General features: G+C 39.6%; 1 protein-coding gene across 8 annotated transcripts in view; it reads right to left on the reverse strand.

The window, feature by feature from the left end:
- Nucleotides 1-17710, reverse strand: part of NR3C2 (nuclear receptor subfamily 3 group C member 2) — a 189402-nt gene that overhangs the window by 22176 nt on the left and 149516 nt on the right. For all 8 annotated transcript variants that reach the window (XM_030270212.4, XM_072927785.1, XM_072927787.1 and 5 more), the window contains 2 exon segments: nucleotides 9692-10027; nucleotides 9140-9284 (listed from right to left, as the gene is read on the reverse strand). In XM_030270212.4, coding sequence (XP_030126072.2) covers nucleotides 9140-9284; nucleotides 9692-10027 — 481 coding nt within the window.

The raw sequence follows: 17710 nt of genomic DNA on the forward strand, positions 1-17710 counted from the left end.
CAGTGCTCTCTGTAGAGGAGCCCAGTGAGGCTCTGCATCACTTTCCCTTTTCAGTAAGCAAGTATGGGAAATAGTTTCAGATTCAAGTGCAAGTAGAAGTTTTATAAAGAAAAAAAAAAATACAGTAAAATGAATAGTAATAAATCACCACGACCAGATGGCATCCATCCACGAGCTGTAAAGCAACTTAAATACAGAACTGCTGAACTACTAACTGTGCCATGCAGCTTATTGCTTAAATTGCCCTTATAAAAGTCGTGGAAGGTGACAAACGTGACTGATTTCTTAAAATGGGTCTGAGGGTGGGAAGGGAACACTGGAGACCACAGGCTTGTAAGCTCCATTTCTGTATCGAGCAAAACCATTGAAAGAGGAGCATGAATTGATAAATAAACATGCTGTAAGGCAAGAAAGTCAACACAACTGTGGCAGAGAGAGGTCACATCTCACGAATCTGAAAGGGCACTCTGACAATAGCACAAGGATGCTCTGGTGGATCCAGGCGACATCGGCACGATGGAAATGCTTTGCACATGCCAGGTCTAGCTGCATCCCACAGCCATATGGGGTGAGACCTAAGCAAACACCAACCCTCTCCTCCTCCTCCTCTCCCCTGCCCTGGTTTCCACACAAAGGAAACTGGGGCATGCAGCTTGGGTATAGGCTCTAATAAATTCTGTCAGCGTGCCAGCGTGGGTAATTACTGGTCTAAGACCTGCACACTGCCTTGCATCAGGAGGTATGGGAGGATGCAATCACGGCAGGGTTGGATTTTAAAACTATTAAAAGGATCTCCTGGAAGCTCTTAAAGAGAGCTTGGGGATAAGGAGGTCATCTCTTTGTGGATTATTAGCAGCTTAAAAATAGGAGACCAAGGGTAATAACAAATGGACATCTCCCACAAGTAATGGAGGTTACCAGGGAAGTCTCACAGAGCTCCACACTGGGGCCTGGGCTGAGAACTGTGCTCATACATCATGTGAGAAAAATAAGACCCCTGGAGGTGACAGAGCTTGCTGATGGCTCCAGACGATGAAATCAAGAGCTGCCTGTGAAAGACTGCTGAAAAATCCTGCAAGTCTGTGGGGCTGGCTGACAAAACGGAAGGTGAAAATCACTGACTGGACAATGTATAATCATCTTCCACCTTACATACAAGATAATTGGATAAACAAACAGTTATCGCACAGTAAAGAATCCTAGGTGTAACTTGGGACAGGTTTTTTGGGCTTCTGCCTTTTGAAAATGCTTCCTCAGTGTTCATCAAAAAAAGCAAACACTTGAGAGAAGAGTCGAGAGCAAGAGAGAAATGATAGTTTTGCTGCTGCATCCACTGTGCTCTAAATCTGTGTGTCAGTCTGGTCTCCTCCCAAAATTAATACATAGCATGAGAGGAGGAGCTGAGGATGGCCAGGGATAGCAGACAACTAGCAGAAATACAAGGGGAGGTCAAATTGACTCACTGATTCTTCAGCTCACAGAAGAAACAGGACTTGATGGAGAACTAAGTGATAACTGGCATGCATGGGACGAGAAGGATTATACCCACTATTGTTGCAAACACAGGAATGAAGTGGCACTCCATTAAATTATCAGCCACCTGCTTCAGAAACATCTCCAACAAACAGATATGCATAATTAAATTGCAGAAGCAACTGCCACAGAACATTTTAGATATCAAGATTATAAATGTATTCAAAGAGGTAACAGGCAAATTCACAGAGAAAGACACAAAAAGGTTATTAAGCACAACTGTCCAAATGCAGTCTCACAGTCAGAAAATACCTAAGTAATTGCTAGAATGGGCAATGAAGAAGCCCCTTGTCCTGATCTTAAACTTTCTCTGGCCAATTTAAATTATGACAGGGACACTTTCTGACATTTCCCCGTTCTTACAGATCTCCTTAAAACTACTGTATCTCCTGTTTTCCTTTAAAGCTTCACAGTTTGAAGCAAAACACTTCAGAAATTTAAGAAATGTTTAGGGATAGAAGCATTAAAAGGCTAGTTTTTAGAAATTTATGCAAAGAAACCAAATCTATTGCTTTGCCCAACCAATGACCTGCTTACAAAGAAAAGAAGCCCAAAATAAAGACTTGGAAAATCTAGCTGAAGCATATTACATCTATTATGTACAGGTATGACAGCAGTTTCCCAAAAATTAATTTTTTTTGTCTGCACTACTGTTGGGTGGATATGTAACAAAATCTCTTTGTGTACTTCTCTGGATGGGAACTGAGCCGCATTTTATGAAAAAGTAAATAGTAGTAACAATGTATATAAAACATTTACTGATGAAGATATTCACTTTCCACTGCACTGACACTGCATGAATTCAATATTCTTCACCAAAATAATACACGCAAGCAAAAACTATGCAGTGAGGATCACCAAGGAGTGCTTGCTGACCTTTTAACAAGACCAGCACACACAATTTATCAACAAAAATGAACACCAACAACTCTTACCAACTCTGGTTGCAGCAATAATAATTGCCGCAACCAGAGTTGCTGGCAATTGGAGGCTGCCAGATGACAGAGATTACAAAAATGTACCTAAATTTAGAAACTACAGGATTAACAGATTGCAAGGGAAGACAAAAGGGTTAATAGCCATCACCCTGCCAAACATAAAAGCTACAAAGTAATCATTTAAACAATAGGTGAAGTTTTTTATTGACTTTATCACCATTCACAGATGATCTAACTAATTATCCCCCTGAGCCCTGAGGTATATGAGGTTAAATAAATTTTTTAAAAAGGTGATTTTAAATATTCATCTTATTTTATTACTTCTATCTTCCTGCTGTTACCATAGAAATTAGAACACCAGGAAGACTTACAGGCTTCAGCACTGAAAGGGCATAGAGAGGCTGCTGCATCCCTGCACTGCCTTGTACAACACCAAATCCTAATGGTCCCAGCTTCCACTGGCATATTAGGAGTGGGTTTAGGAATGTAATGAAAATGTTATTTACTAAGAAGATGTACATAATTATTAAATGAAGATTTTTAATACAATCTTAGCTGTTTCACTCCAGCTACATTCTAATCCTTAATTTAATTTTATGGCGTTCCTCAATGTTACAAAATCCTCTGCCCATCCACATCCTGTGACAACACTAGCACAGAAACTTCCTAGAAATCTCCTTGTACTGCAATTTTTCCTCCCCCTCTCTACCTCATTTGCTCTTCCTCAACTGTCTCATTTGAAAACTGTATTCTCTATTGTTCATCTATTGCCAGCATCAGCCTCGTTCTCCTAAATTTAAAAACTTCATGCTTGCAGCCAAAGGCATAGTATGAGAGGTGCTTGCAATACTCCCTTTATATTTTACTAGGAGCAAAATCTTATGCTTAAAAGGATCTGTTTATATCGATTTGTAGTAAACTTTGTTAATTACACACACAGTACATATTTTTAAAAAATTAAAAATATATATCCATGACTACATTCTACTCTTAATATTTTGTACATAACATTTTTGCTGTAAGGACTGAGCTGCATATGATCTAATACAATAATTTCGGAGATGGAAAAATGACATAACTGATCCAAATGGTTGTAAAAGCTGGCTCCTGTTTTAAACTCAGTTTTTCAAGTTCAGTAATTTTGGGTACCTCATACAATGCCTAGTGCTGCTTTTCATTAGGCAAAACCTCAAATCCTTGACTAGGGTAAAAAAACAACAAAGGCATGAAGTGCAATGGCCAGGAGATTCAGAACCTGCACACTTCTCCAACTGATTTCTTCTTTCTGCTGCAGATGACAAACTGAGAAAAATCAAAGGAGGAAGAAAACACACAGCACATTAGTCATGCAGTGCATTTGCAAAATACTTTTGAAACATTGATGCTGTACTTTAACGTACTAAAGCGTCTCCACACAATGTGTCTCAGCATCAACGAACTCTCTCAGTATCCCCACAACACTGCTATTTTACAGCCAGGTAAGACTGGAATGGTAAATAAGGTAATTTGGGTAGATTTGTTAAAAACAGGAAATTATTTCAAAATCTTCAGTCTTTTCAGAAGTCGCTGCAGATTCAGAAATCTACAGAGAGACCATGTTAAACCTAAAAGCAAAAAATCAATCAAGACCTGTGGAGGGAATTCCAGGGTTGGGCCATCATCTCTGGGGCTTTTATGCCAACACAAACCAATATATAGAGGAGGAGCATGGCTTGAGTTTTAATTTATCATCAATGCCATCAGCTGTGTTTTTGCCTTAAGGAGAAATAAGAAGCCACCATGCATCTTCCTTAGGGGAAGGAATGGATAAGCTTGTCATGAGGGATGCAGTTCTAGCTTCCAGCTGGGAGGAGGAGATGTGCTGGGAGCACGAGCCATGGCCTCAAAGGCAGCCCATGTCCCACCGCTCCCACTCGTTTCCCATGTTGTGTGAGTGAGGATCCCTGCCATTCCATGTCTTGGCTCCTGCTGGGTTTCTGTTGGCAGTGCTGAACTTGTAAATGCTTTTTATTCCTTCCTGAGCCTCTGAAAGTTTGCCAGCCAGTGCCCTGACTTAATGTATGGGTGGAAGCAGATACCTGGGATGTTGTCACCAGTAGCTGGTGGGATAGCAGCTCCTGAGCCCCTTAAAACCTGAGCAAAAAGGCACATCCCTTGCCTTTGTCCGGAACTCAGGCATCTGACTTCTGCACTGCAAAGACAGCCACTCCTACTTTTGAAAGGCTGGGCTCATTTCTTGTAGACATGAAGTGTTACACCATCTCTTTTCAAAAATGTTGAGGACTTTTCCCTCAAAAGGGAACAGCCAGGGAAAGAGTCATGGTAGCCTTTAGTTCTACGATTACATCCAGTAAGAGAAAAAACAGTGGAAGTTGCAACTAACTGCCCTGCCTTCCCGAACCATGCCTTAGAAATCCTGTTATAGTCTGCTGCCTGTAGTAAAGAGTATTTTGCAGAGTTTCAGCCAGAATCCCTGAAAATAAGCTGGTGTTACAAACCATGGGGTTTTGTATATCCCTTGCTTTGTTCTTGCACCCATTCCAGCCACCACTACTTGGTTTTCTGCTTTCAATTTGTATGATTTTACCCATTTAATCCTCTGGACTTAGATTATCCACACATGCGCCTGCCTCAGGTTGAATTATATTAGAAAATTTTAGCTAAAGTCTTTGGTTAAATCTTAAAGAGAAATTTTCTCCCTTCCTTGAGCTAAAAACTATTTTTTTCTTTTTCTTGCAGGATTTATTTTACTTTTGCAGGAGGGACCTGAAAAGTCTCAAGAGTTTAGGGTTTGAATTAGTGACAGTATTTTCCCATGTCTTAAGATAATCTTCCCCATTAATATCTCTGTTCTTCCAAATCCCTAGATCCATTCAAGGTAAGGCTTCCTCAATGACAACAAATGAAGAAAAACCTCCTAGAGTCTCTCCCTACATAATCCTTACATCTCATCCAACCTGATCAAAGGAGTCATATGGGAAAAATATTATTGGATAGTATAACTCAAGGGTTTTGTTAAGGATATAGTCTTCAAAGCATGTACCTAAAGGGCTTAAACTATGATTTTGCAGACCACCTTAATTTTGGATTTTGCAACTTCTTGAATTTGAGTTTGCACACCTACAAACATAACTACAACACCTTTTGAGTGTTATCCCATATGAAGAAGCCATTCTTTATGAGTGTTTACCCTCAATACGAGTTATGTGGTATCATGTGTATCACAGTCTTCTAAAGATTTACGGTGGATTGAAACCAAGGCTGTACCTACAGAATATTAGTTTTGATCAGAGCACATTACAAAAGAAATGGATTAAAAAACTGGACATGCCATAACTTAAACAAACAGAACACAAAACACCCTGTTTATGCCTCTTTTCAGGCTGTTTTTTAGGCATTTCTGTGACAGGCTGAGAAGCCACTTTCTTATCCCTCAGTTAAAATCTTCATGTTCAGTTAAGCCTGATTAAATCAATGGAATATATGCCTCAACCATAAAGACAAACAGTACACTTAATTAGATAGGTAGCGTGACTAAATGAAGGCAGACAAATATTTCAAGTCTCCCCCAAGCCTAATAGGAAATCAAACCACATATGAGTAGGAAGACATTTTGCACTGTATTTATACAATCAAAGCTACATTTAACAGCTATTAACAATATGGATCTTCATTTGTTATTGGCTTTGTTTACAGGTCTTCAGAACAAGAAAGAAAACAAGATCATATATCATGGTCCTCCAGAAACATTACAACTTCCTTTTATTCACAGTAGTTAAGAGTAAATGGAAAATTCATTTAACGTAAAACAAAGCCACATAATTCCACTAATGCCAACCTTTACTTTCACTCATTTTTAACTGTTCATTGAAGAAAATGCTGAACCCTCTGGGGCATCAAGTGCCTGGTCAAGGACATTGCTTTTTTCTTGTATAGAAACAGGAAATGACCTCTCCAGTCACAATATGAAGAAATACCAAGGAAATCTTTGCCAGGTGATAACAGAAACGTAATTCTCTCAAACCAGTAAAAGGAAAGGCATTGTAAAGCATCCCCTTTCACTCTGAATCAATTAATAAATGTTCTTAAATGCCAAGGGCAGTAAAACACTCAGAAAGTTTCACCAAGTAAACCTCAGGGAGGTCTAATAAACTCTGTGGCACAGAAACAAAGGCCAGTGCTTAAAATTACACAGCACATTTCTAAGTTCATGGTACTGAAAAAGTAAAGGTAAGACCAACCTACAGCAATTTCAGAACAAAGCTTCAAAGCACTTCATGAACAGGAATATGTACTGTATTTTGTATTGTGGAATGGTTTCTACACTGAACTGTATTGTACAATTCCAGTAAGTAATCTCTGGCCTTACCTCAAAACTGGGAAAAGCACAGTATCTCTTAACTTAGAATCACAAAACAGAAGCTTGGGAGGGATCTCTGGTGGTCTCACGTCCAATCCCCTGTTCCGTGCAGAGCTAATTTTGACATTGGAGCAGGCTGCTTGGGGCTTTGCCCACTGAAGGCTTGGACATAATCTGGGACCAAGACTCCAAGGTCTCTATGGGCACCTGCTCAGCTGATTCACCATCTCATTAGGAAATGTTTTCTCCTGCTGCCCAGGAGGCAGTGTGTTGTTCCAAACTCTCATTCTTCCCCTGAGCACCTCCATGAAGAGCCAGGCTTCTTCTTTTCTACAACTCATTAGGAAGCTGAAGGGTGCATTAAATCTGCATTGCATCACCAGGTCCCTCACTGTCCCAATCAGCCCTGACCACCTCAGCCAATCTCCACTGGCTCTCTGCAGATTCTGAACAACTTTACTTTGCCAGAGAGCCCAAAACTCAGGCTCCAAATGCAGTCTCAACCACCATTTTGAGTGGCAATGTGAGAAGCTGGAACAAATGCTTGGCATGATGCCCAATGAGTATGAAACACAAGCAGCGTGTGTGTGAAAGAAAACCCTTCCCATTCCAGAGAGATGTCCATTACTGTTTCAGAGTGAACATCAAATGTCCTACTCTTTCACTTCCAGGGAAATTTCTTGTCCTGATTAGCCACTTCAAAAGACTCTGTACCCCTCTCACATCCCTTGGCAATTTTTTTTTCTCTATTTATAAGCAATTGCCTTCTCTCTGCAATGAGTATATTGCCAAATACACAGGAGACCAGACCACTATCTCAATTACATATCTGGTTTGGGATGTTTTAATTTTGCCCTCCTTTTTCCAACTAGATCCCTACCTCAACCTCAGTATAATTCTACAGGCACCTATCTTCAATGCTTGCAGCATAAAACTCTCAATTGATCTCAAATTCTCAAAGTTGCTTCTAGCTGCAGTAGAACAAGAGCAAGCAATGCACAAACTTTTATTTGCAAGCAGGATTGATTTCTCTGTCCAATAAATTCTGACCCCCTGACTGACTTTCTTGAGATGAGGGAAAGCTGCTTTTGTGTTTGAACTGTTAGTCTATGTTCCCCCAGGAGAAATAAAACTCTTCAAAGTTCACATTTTCACTTACCTCTAGCTAAAGATACCTTTTTTTTTTTTTTCCTGTGACAATTCTCTAATGTTCAAGTCATAATGCAGGTGCTTTCAACAAGAAAATGGCTGACACCACATTTTCAGCCACATTAAGTAAATCACCAGTTCCTCCTCAAAAATACCCCAAACTAAACAATCCTTGTTTGATATTGCTTGCTGCTTTTGGGACCCATCTCATACTCATTAATTATTTAGGGATTCCTAAATCAAAGACAGACTATTAAGATGGACAGCGACAAAGCATCTTTTCCAAGAAAAAGATTTCAGAATGCATCAGGGGATTAAGTGCGTAAGTTATTTTTTTGTTAATTATTTTCCTGTTTTGTTTTTTTCTTTCTCCAAGTGCACCCATATCCTATTGATTATGTCTCCTTTTTATCTCTGAAACCCCCCTGCCCCAACCTTCTGGGATAAGCAAATGATGTCAAAAATGCACAGGCAGTCAAACGCTGTTTGACTGCCTGTGCATTTACTTAGCTTTTTGACTTTACTGTCTTGCAATAAACACTATGAGAATGGAACAAAAATTAAATTATAGTCATCAAAAGCAAAGCACTAAACACACACAAATATAAAATATGAAGGAACACATACTCAGACAGAATGCTTGAGCCTTCTTTTTGTCTGAATGCATCATAAAGAAGTTATGTTTCATTACTGAAAAAACATTTTGGCTTCTTTCACGGTTGCAAAGAAGGGTAATTAAGACTGTCAAGAAACACATTGAACAGCTGTATATTGTTAACAAAAGCACCATTATATGACTGCTCTGAAAAACCCAAGTAATTTAAACATTCACATTTCCTAGAAGTTGGATATTTTTCCAAGCTCCAGTAGATACCAAAGAATGTTCTTTTCTATAAATCGTGGTTGTGTATCAGTCACATTTCAAACCAGTGGGATGGTCCCAGTTTGAGAACACATCCCCACACATAAGGAGAAGTGGACGGCAGTAATCAAAGCTTTGGCAACTGAAATGTGAGTCACTGAAAAAAATTACAACTTCAGCTGCTTCTTAAGGCAGAATTAGCTGAAATTTTCTTAGACTGCAAGTATGCCTGAAAAGCCAAATGAAGACAGCAATCCTTCCAGCTTGCACTGAAAAGGGCCATTAAGGAATACTTACTCATCGAAGATCAGGTCTGGAGCAAAATAGAGGAACTGGCTGTTTGTATGTTTGTACGACCTCCAACTCAAGGCAAACGATGACAGACACATCCATGAATACTGAATTAAAGTAATTTGGTCCTCGAGAGGCAAGTTTCTAAATCCTAGAGATCAAACCAGAAAATACCCATGAACTACAAGGGCTGGTCAAACCATCACCAAACACATTGCTTACCACTTTTCCAATATTCACAAACAAGAGCAACACTCCCAGTTCGGAAAAAATAAAGCTGTAATTTTTCATTCCAGTGACAAAACATGTTTTCTTCTTAAGAGGCTATTACTGAAAATGAAAGCTTTTTAAGTATCAATCACAGACATTTGAAACAAACTTTATATAAAATAAGGAAAAAACCCCAACTATCTTCTCTCAGAGGTTCATCTCACACCCCCCAGTTGCCAGTTTTCTCAACACAGTCCATGGATTCAAGATGCAATTTGCCAAGCAAATATTTGTCTGAACTAAAAGAAACAGTGAAGTGACATCTCAGCAGATGACTTATGGTCCTACCTGGAAGTATCTTCGCCCACTTCACCACCTGAATCATCTGCTTGCCGGCCAGGCGGTTTAAGGTGGAAAGCAGGTACTCCGCTGTGTCCGGCTTCGAGCTGTCGTATCCTGCGTACACGATCTCCGGTTCAATGCTTTCAAGGATCTTAACAGGAGAGGGAGTAAGTGCTGGTGAGATAGCAGACATGTGGGGGACAAGTGCAGTGTTGACGGAGGGCTCGGTCACGGGCGCGATGTACGTCGTCCCTTCCTCGGGGCTCTGCGGGGGTGGCTGCTGCCGCTGCTGGGGCTCCTCGTGTATCCCTTTCAATTTCCCCAACTTTTTGGACTTCCGGGCTGTGAAGGTGAACAACGTGAGAACCAAGTCAGTACAGAAAGCCAGCAAAACCCTGGGTTTTATACAGGAAATGAAAGTCAAAGTACAATCTCAAAGCTCTTCAGTGAAACAGGCACAGGACCTTACGAAATACCTCACTGTCTGCTGCTGCACTGGAAAAAGGACCAAAAGACACCTCTAAGCTCATTTTCACTGCTTTACTGGATGTTTTTGTACACGACAAAATCTCCAGTATCTGCCTCCATACAGACATGCATAAAACATCTTAGTTACTGTGGTCAGTGCCAACTAAACATTTCAGAACTGTAATCACTTACTACCCACAAGACCGCAATTCATGATCTCCTTACATTGGTCATCAAAAGAAATCTTCACAATATTAGCAGACCCAGAGCCCTCCTAAGCTTTTGCCTTAACTTGAAATGTAGTCAATCCATTTTGAACAGCTCAAGTTAGTCAAGTCCCCTTCCTTTTGCTGCTTTGATATGTCCATAACAGCTTTACCCATTTCTCTTGAATATTTAAAGCTTAAATATTTATCCACTTAAAGAAAAAAAACTGAACTACATGTAACACCTTTCTCACTGCTATCAACACGTCTCTGATGATTTGCCTTCCCTTTTCTTTTAATTTCCTTTTTTTTTTTCTTTAATTCTACCCATCATACTTTTCTTTACTAAGTCCTCTTAAAAAACAGCAATGCTACAGTGCTTCGACTCCTTGAAGAGGGGCCAGCCATTCCCTGTGGGTTGCATTCCCAACTTTGCCATAGCATGAGAAAAGAACTGGAATTAAAAATCAAGACTATACTGTTAAAAAGCCACGCATGAAGAACCAAACCTAAAACCCATCATGACCCTTTTTGCAATAGGAAAACGTAACAACAACAAATAATCTTTAAAATTAATAAATAATTAACTACATTTAAGTGTTCGCAGATCTTCAGAGTAACTTCTCTCAAATGACATCTTTCTTATCTCTCTGGACACAGCTAACATCCTTGTCTGGACTTTTTTATTCTCTTGATTCTTACAACATTCCTTTTACTGGCATCAGTAAATACAAGCCTATCTCACTCCCACTCGGAATAGCATTGCAAATAGCCCCTTCCTAATCCATACCCTTTCCCAAGTTTACCTCCTCAAGTTTCTTCCCATCCTCAATTCCCCTCCCCCATCTTTCCTTAAATATAACCCCTTCTCTTCAGTTTCTAGGATCCTTTCTGGACAATTTCTACCCCTCCAAAATGTTCACTTCCACTCTAGCTCAGCATGCCATGCCACGCCACTTCTTTCTGGGATGCTTTCAAAGCTTGCAAAGCTTGCTCTATGTGTTTCTTCCCGCTCCCCTTATTTACGGTGTAGGAAACTCCCCAGTGAGACCCACAGAACCCCTCATTCCTCTTCTACAAACCAGTGTTTTAAGAAATCCCCCTCAACAGCAGAGCTGCTGCTGCTCTCAGAAAATTTCTGGTGACAGCAGCCATTAATGTTTCACTGTTTCCTTGACACTGGAGCTGCCTGCCCAGAGCCAGTGGCTGGGAATGAGCAAGGCAGGATACAGATGCCCAGGGTCCAGGACAATGCACACCCATGTGCAACAATAGCCTGTTGTTTTCAACACTTCCTTGCTGGGACAGTACCTTGAACTCAAAGGAGATGGTTCATCCCAAGATTCAAAAGAAAAAAATATTTATTAGGGTAAACATGAGGCACTGCTACAGAAAACAGTGATGTTACTACTCATACTCAAGATCTTGAAGGTGCCCAAAAAGATGCTTCTTGCCTATGGCATTAAATGGCAAAAATAAAATTCACTGCTACTGCAGTACATCCTGCATGGAGCAGGGAGTCCAAAATCTCAACATCAATTTGTAGTCATTTCCATCACACCACGAAGGATCTTCCTGGCTGATCCCCGTGCAAACACTCTCAGATAGACTTCAGAGATCTTTGTTTAACTTTTATCACTTTCTCTTCCGAGAGCTGGAGGAAATTAGGTGAAGGAAATTAATTTCATTGATTCACTTCAGGATGTAGGTCTACTTTTGAAAATTCGTTATTTCCTCCATGCCTGCAGACATACAGACCAAGTGGACCAAGTGAGGCAAGTTGAATTTTTTAATAAAAAGACTCAATATGCAAATAAAAACGTACTGCTCCTAAAAAAATTTAAAGTTCTTTTGTTCAGCTAACCACATCTACTTAAAAACCTCCTAATTACAAAAAGCATTAGCAGAGGCTACATAGGACTGTCCATTTGGAGTTATAAGGAAGAGGTGAGACAAGTATCTGCCAGCAAAGGTTTCACTGCAGCTTAATCTGTCTCAAGACACAAGAATTGTGAGAAGATCCTTCTAAAAGTCTGTTCAAATCCTATTTCTTACTTTTCTGTAATGAAATTCTTAAAAAAGCTCATTCAAACAACGAAGCACAACCAAAGGATTTTTTTATCCTCTGGTGCATCAAGCTACATGGATGCAACATCCATTCTTCAAGATGTCTTTTTCAACTCTAGTACCCAAAAATCCATTTTACAAAGCAGCAGCTGATCATTTTGTTAAACAAGCATTTTCCTCTGCAAAATAAAACAGAGGGAGTTATAGGCAAAGCAGACAACCCTGGAAAGTTCAGTCCTGAAAAGGAAATGAAAATGCAGTTTTTCCCCATGCAGTGCAGTTGCACCTACATAAGGACGTCCTGGTGAAATCACCTTGAGTACTAAATATAGTTTGCATTTATCTTAGAAAGGCAAAGCTGAAATTACAGATTTTTCAACAAAATAAATCCCAAAAGCAAAGCAATGATGAGCAAGCTCAGGTGAATGTCTGATAATGACTTAACACAGCCAATGGACACTGCAAACAGTTTAAAAATAAGTTTGAAGAGATAGAGATTAGTGTTTGCTGCTATTATTCATTAAGTTTTCCAGGCACTTTTTTTTTTTTTTTCTGTTATCAAAACAGGACTAAAAATAAAGAACTCTACATATTTCTCATGTTTACAGACGGGAAAAAAAAAAGCATTTGCACCATAACTACACCTGAATAAAAAAAAAGGTGTTGGTTTACCAACTCCATCAAGTATCTTGCAGCACAGATAACTGATCACACATTTAAGTCTGTATATTCTATTCTCAAAGAGTTTTTTATTAAAGGAAAAAAAAAATTCTTCCACATATAAAACTGGCATAAAAATGTGTTTTAGTTTCATTTTCTTCTATTATAATGCCTTTAAAATGAAGCTGAGAAAAACATTACTGCTTGACAGTCATGTTTACAGTGAAGAAAACTGTATTTTTCATTCGGCTCCATGCCAGTGCTGTAGCTCAACTGGTTTGGTAACTCCCACAGAAACCAACAAGTAAAGACTAAATACAAACTGAGCAGTACATACTCCAAGGCACTCATTAAAAGCCGTTTTTCACATCTGCTCTCTCACTCCAATACCAGCTACAAAACCGACTAAGCCACCTCTGAAATGGAAAGTAAAAGCCATGCTCATCAGGATTGCTCCCTGAAAATGCTCAAGAAATCCCTGGCTCTCCACACTGACCAGGGGATGGAGCAAGCACGGGGCATTTCAAGTGACCAAGCTGAAATCTGAAGCCTGTCTGGGTTTAGGACAAGAGTTTCATCCAAATGGCTGTTTAGCAGTGACTGCAGGACTTCTTGCCCTCCTGTTCAGCATTATTGCAGCTAGAATCTCCTATTTTTCAATCACCTGAGACAGTAATAAGTGGGAAAAAAACCCCCAAAAACAATAGAGAAAGACACGGCAAATACACCCGAGGTTAAAATCTCAAATATCTGTCATGACTTTTGTTGAGTATTTTAGATGGTCTTTATGCTCTAATTAAAAGAAATAAGGCGTAACATTTGGAAAGTTACAAACCTGGATTTTAAAAAGGCATTTCCAACAGCCGTTCTCTGTAGTTGTAACAATAAATAGTGGAAGAAATAAGATGCAAGTCAGCTGGACAGCTGGTTCCTTAGTATTGATCCCTCACATGGAAGTTTCCTGTTCCAAAGCTGAAACAGGGATCCTGCCATCTCAGGATGGAAGTTTTTGTGCCATCTGTGAAATGCTGAATAGGTTTCTAGTTATCTGCAACAAGGAATGCTACTCTAGGTCCAATAACAGGACATTTATCTGGATGTGGCCCTATCATAAAGTGGCTTTGGAATACAAATTAACATGAACATCAGCTACATTATGGCATTCTTATTTTTAAGGGTAAAGCTTGAGGGTTTAGGGTAGCCACAAGATAGGTAAAGTACCATACTCCCTTTTTAAAAATATCCTAGTAAACTTACACATGCTATAAAAGTTGGATCTAGAGGAAGATAATACATGTAGATTATATACATAATATACTCCCTTTGTGCCTAGGGAATATACACAAATTAAGTTATGGACTCCACACACCAAATCATTATTTTTCATAGGCTCAAAATTAATAATTTTATCCCATTACTGTTAAAAAAAGAGAGATTCAGAAACGTCGAAGAACAAAATGTTTTTAATAGTAGATAAACCCCCATAAATATTATTGTTTAATTCAGCAGATTTCTAAGAGAAAAGTGTCTTGTTTGTAGCATTGTACTAGTGTTCAAATTTAGAAGATGAACACTGTAAAATGCTCTGCAGATTCATGCTAGCTTCCAGTACTCTGGAAGTAAAAAAAGTAAGCTAAGTCTGAAGTTTAGAAAATAAGCTGTAGTTCTATGCAGAGTGAATCACAAGACTTGCGATGACAATCCCCTGGAATCTAAATTTATTTTTTCTTAAAGATGATATTCAGAGCTTGCCTTGATATCCATCAGAAAAATAATTTACTGTTTGTAAACCTAAAGTAACAATTTAGATTACTAAGATCTTTATTTAATCCCATCTGTAAAGCTCTGCCAGAGCCAGGACCAAGGTGATCCTGACCCAATAGATCTTTATTATATTCTATGCATATTTGAATCTATGGGGGATATCAAAAGCACATTATAAGAACATATGCTACCTCCAGTGTAAAGCAGAGAGCTTTAGTGGAGGGAGTGGGGAAAACAGAATGGACACAGCCGAGGACACAAAAAGTGGTGAAGGTTTAAAAAGATGTAAGGAAGAAGAGAAAGCAATTGGAGTAAATACAGAAAACATAAAAGACGAGGCAGGGGAGGTGCAAATCACTATATGCACTTCAAACCAGGTATGATTTGGGATTATTTCCAAGTGTGCTGTACCACTAGTGGTCTAGGCAGTCTGAGGGTAGACCGTATGCTGCAAAACAAACTCACTGTGGCCACCTGTAACTCTGTACCCCAGCCAGTAAACACCTGCATTTCAAACACTTGGGTTCCTCTATTGAGGTCCAGTGCTCGAGCTTCACACCTGAGCTACAACCACCACCTCCTTCCCACCTCCACAGCTGCCAGCTTCCTACCTTCCATCCCTTGCCAAATGCTTAAGGATTTCCCTGCACACCCTGCCACTACCACCTCCCTCTGCTCTCCAAATTCAGCCTCCAGGACCTTGCTGCACCACAGTTACCAAAAGTGCCAATTCTCCCCTGAAGGCAGCTCTGACTCAAGGTAGATTCTTCCCTAAGTCCTCACTCAGAGCCTCCACCTTTGTACAGATAAATGCTCCATCAAAATGCCACTTTTCTCTCCTCTGAATCTTTTCATCATGTTTGCCTGTTGACTTGTTTCACTTACTTCAATGAGCTGACATCTGTTCTCATTAGCTATTTTACTGCTACCACAAATAGTGTTTTCCCTTCCCCCAAATCTGTTGTATCTTGACATGAAAATTTTGAGCTATCTTGGTACAGACATTTTTTCACTTAGTTGTCTAGCACAATGGGAATGAGATTTTGCTGAGAAATTTCTAGACAATAATACATACTTCATGTATATACACACACATATATGCCTGGGAATGCATGGAATAAAGTGAAAAGCACTAATGCAAACATCTTACAGCATTATCCCATTTTCCCTACAAAGCGCACTCAGGCACACTTCTTTTCTTCCAGAAACACAGAAGGGACAACCAAGATAGGACCCTAAAGCTTCCATAAAACCCATTACCCACTTTGGGAAGCAAGAAAAATTTCAGGTAGCTCCAGAAGACGAAGAACCTCTAAATGTAACCCCAAGTGTTAGAATCATAGAATATCCTGAGCTGGAAGGAGTCCACAAGGATCCACGAGTCCAACTCCTGTTGTGCCATGTGTGAGAGGAAGGATCAGGTACAAATCTGGGAGGCATACTGGCAAGCAGATGAGTCACTGCTTTAACTGGAGAGACCAAGGGGAGGAAGCAAACGAAAAGCAACTACTGAAGTAGGGACAACTTGTACAAGGACTTAAAAGTAGAGCACAAAATTACTTTATCATGTAAGACACACTGCTGAAAGGACTCGACTCTTGCAAAGCAGAGGCCTTTCAAGGGTGATTTCTGCAGTGGCATTTGGGATACGCTGAAGAGACCCAGCAGTCTGTCTAAATATGCAAAGAAAGGAAGACTGCAGCTGGTAAGGAAGAAAACAAAAATCTTGGCTTCACATGGCAAAATAAATTTAAAAATCTGTTTCTGACAGCTGTGACCCAGAGGAGAAAGTGATAGAAAATGCTATCACTTGCTGTTGAGCCTGAGGAATCAGTAGTCTAATTAACAAAGTGAAGAAAATTTCCTGATTTCTTATCTTCCACAGGCAGAAGGAAGTTTTTACTGGACAATTAGCTCCAATCCAATGACTGAATTCAGTGGAATGAAATGCAAGGCATAACTGAAACAATGACATAGTTTGGCATACTGCTTACTAATTAATAAATAACACTTTAATCTGACTACTTAAAAGATTGGACAACTTAAAGACAAGGAGTAAATGTCCATGAAGTCTGATCTATGGAAATGTCCCAGTTTATTTGCCTTTGGTCGGACCCTGCAAAGAGCGAGGACCATCCATAAGCGCAATTCTTATTCTTGGTTTACATCTGGATACCGAAAAGGGAGGTAAAACACAGACGAAAGAAAGAGTTTCTGATGCACATTTTAATAGTAATTGTGTACTATTTTCATTATGTTCACCTAGATGTATTTTGGTTTATTATTCTAGTTGGATTTAAACTCCTAATAAAACAGACTGCAACTAGGTAAATATTACTTTGGTTACTTACAGAACAACCTCAGAAGTGCTTGCATTTTGCTTTGTTTGGAACAGATTCTAATAAATGATGCAGTACAATGCTGCTGGAGCACAGGCCTGTAAAGCACAGAAACAATATATCTGAAGCAGCTTATCCTATCGCCTTGAGCAGGATCAACCGTACTTTGCCCAACTCAGAATGTTATTAATCTCCAATAAAGAGAATTCCACAATATCCCACCACTATCTAACCCCTCAGTGTTCTCCCAACATTGCATCATTTTTGTCTGCAGTGAGGCTGATTTCTCTCCATCATTCCCCCAGTGTCCATAAAGAACAACTTAGCATTCCTGTCATCTTTTACACCACTTTTTGAATTGAAAGACTGGTATCATGACTTTCTTAAAGCCTCTCCCTTCTACACTAACATGAAATGAGTTTGACTCTTTCTTTTTTCTTTTCTAAGCATCTTATTATCCTTGTTCTTCCCTGGACACTTTCTAATCTGTACACACCTTTCTTCAGACACATGATATGAAT

The sequence above is a fragment of the Taeniopygia guttata genome, chromosome 4, assembly GCF_048771995.1.
Source record: "Taeniopygia guttata chromosome 4, bTaeGut7.mat, whole genome shotgun sequence".
Lineage (NCBI taxonomy): Eukaryota > Metazoa > Chordata > Aves > Passeriformes > Estrildidae > Taeniopygia > Taeniopygia guttata.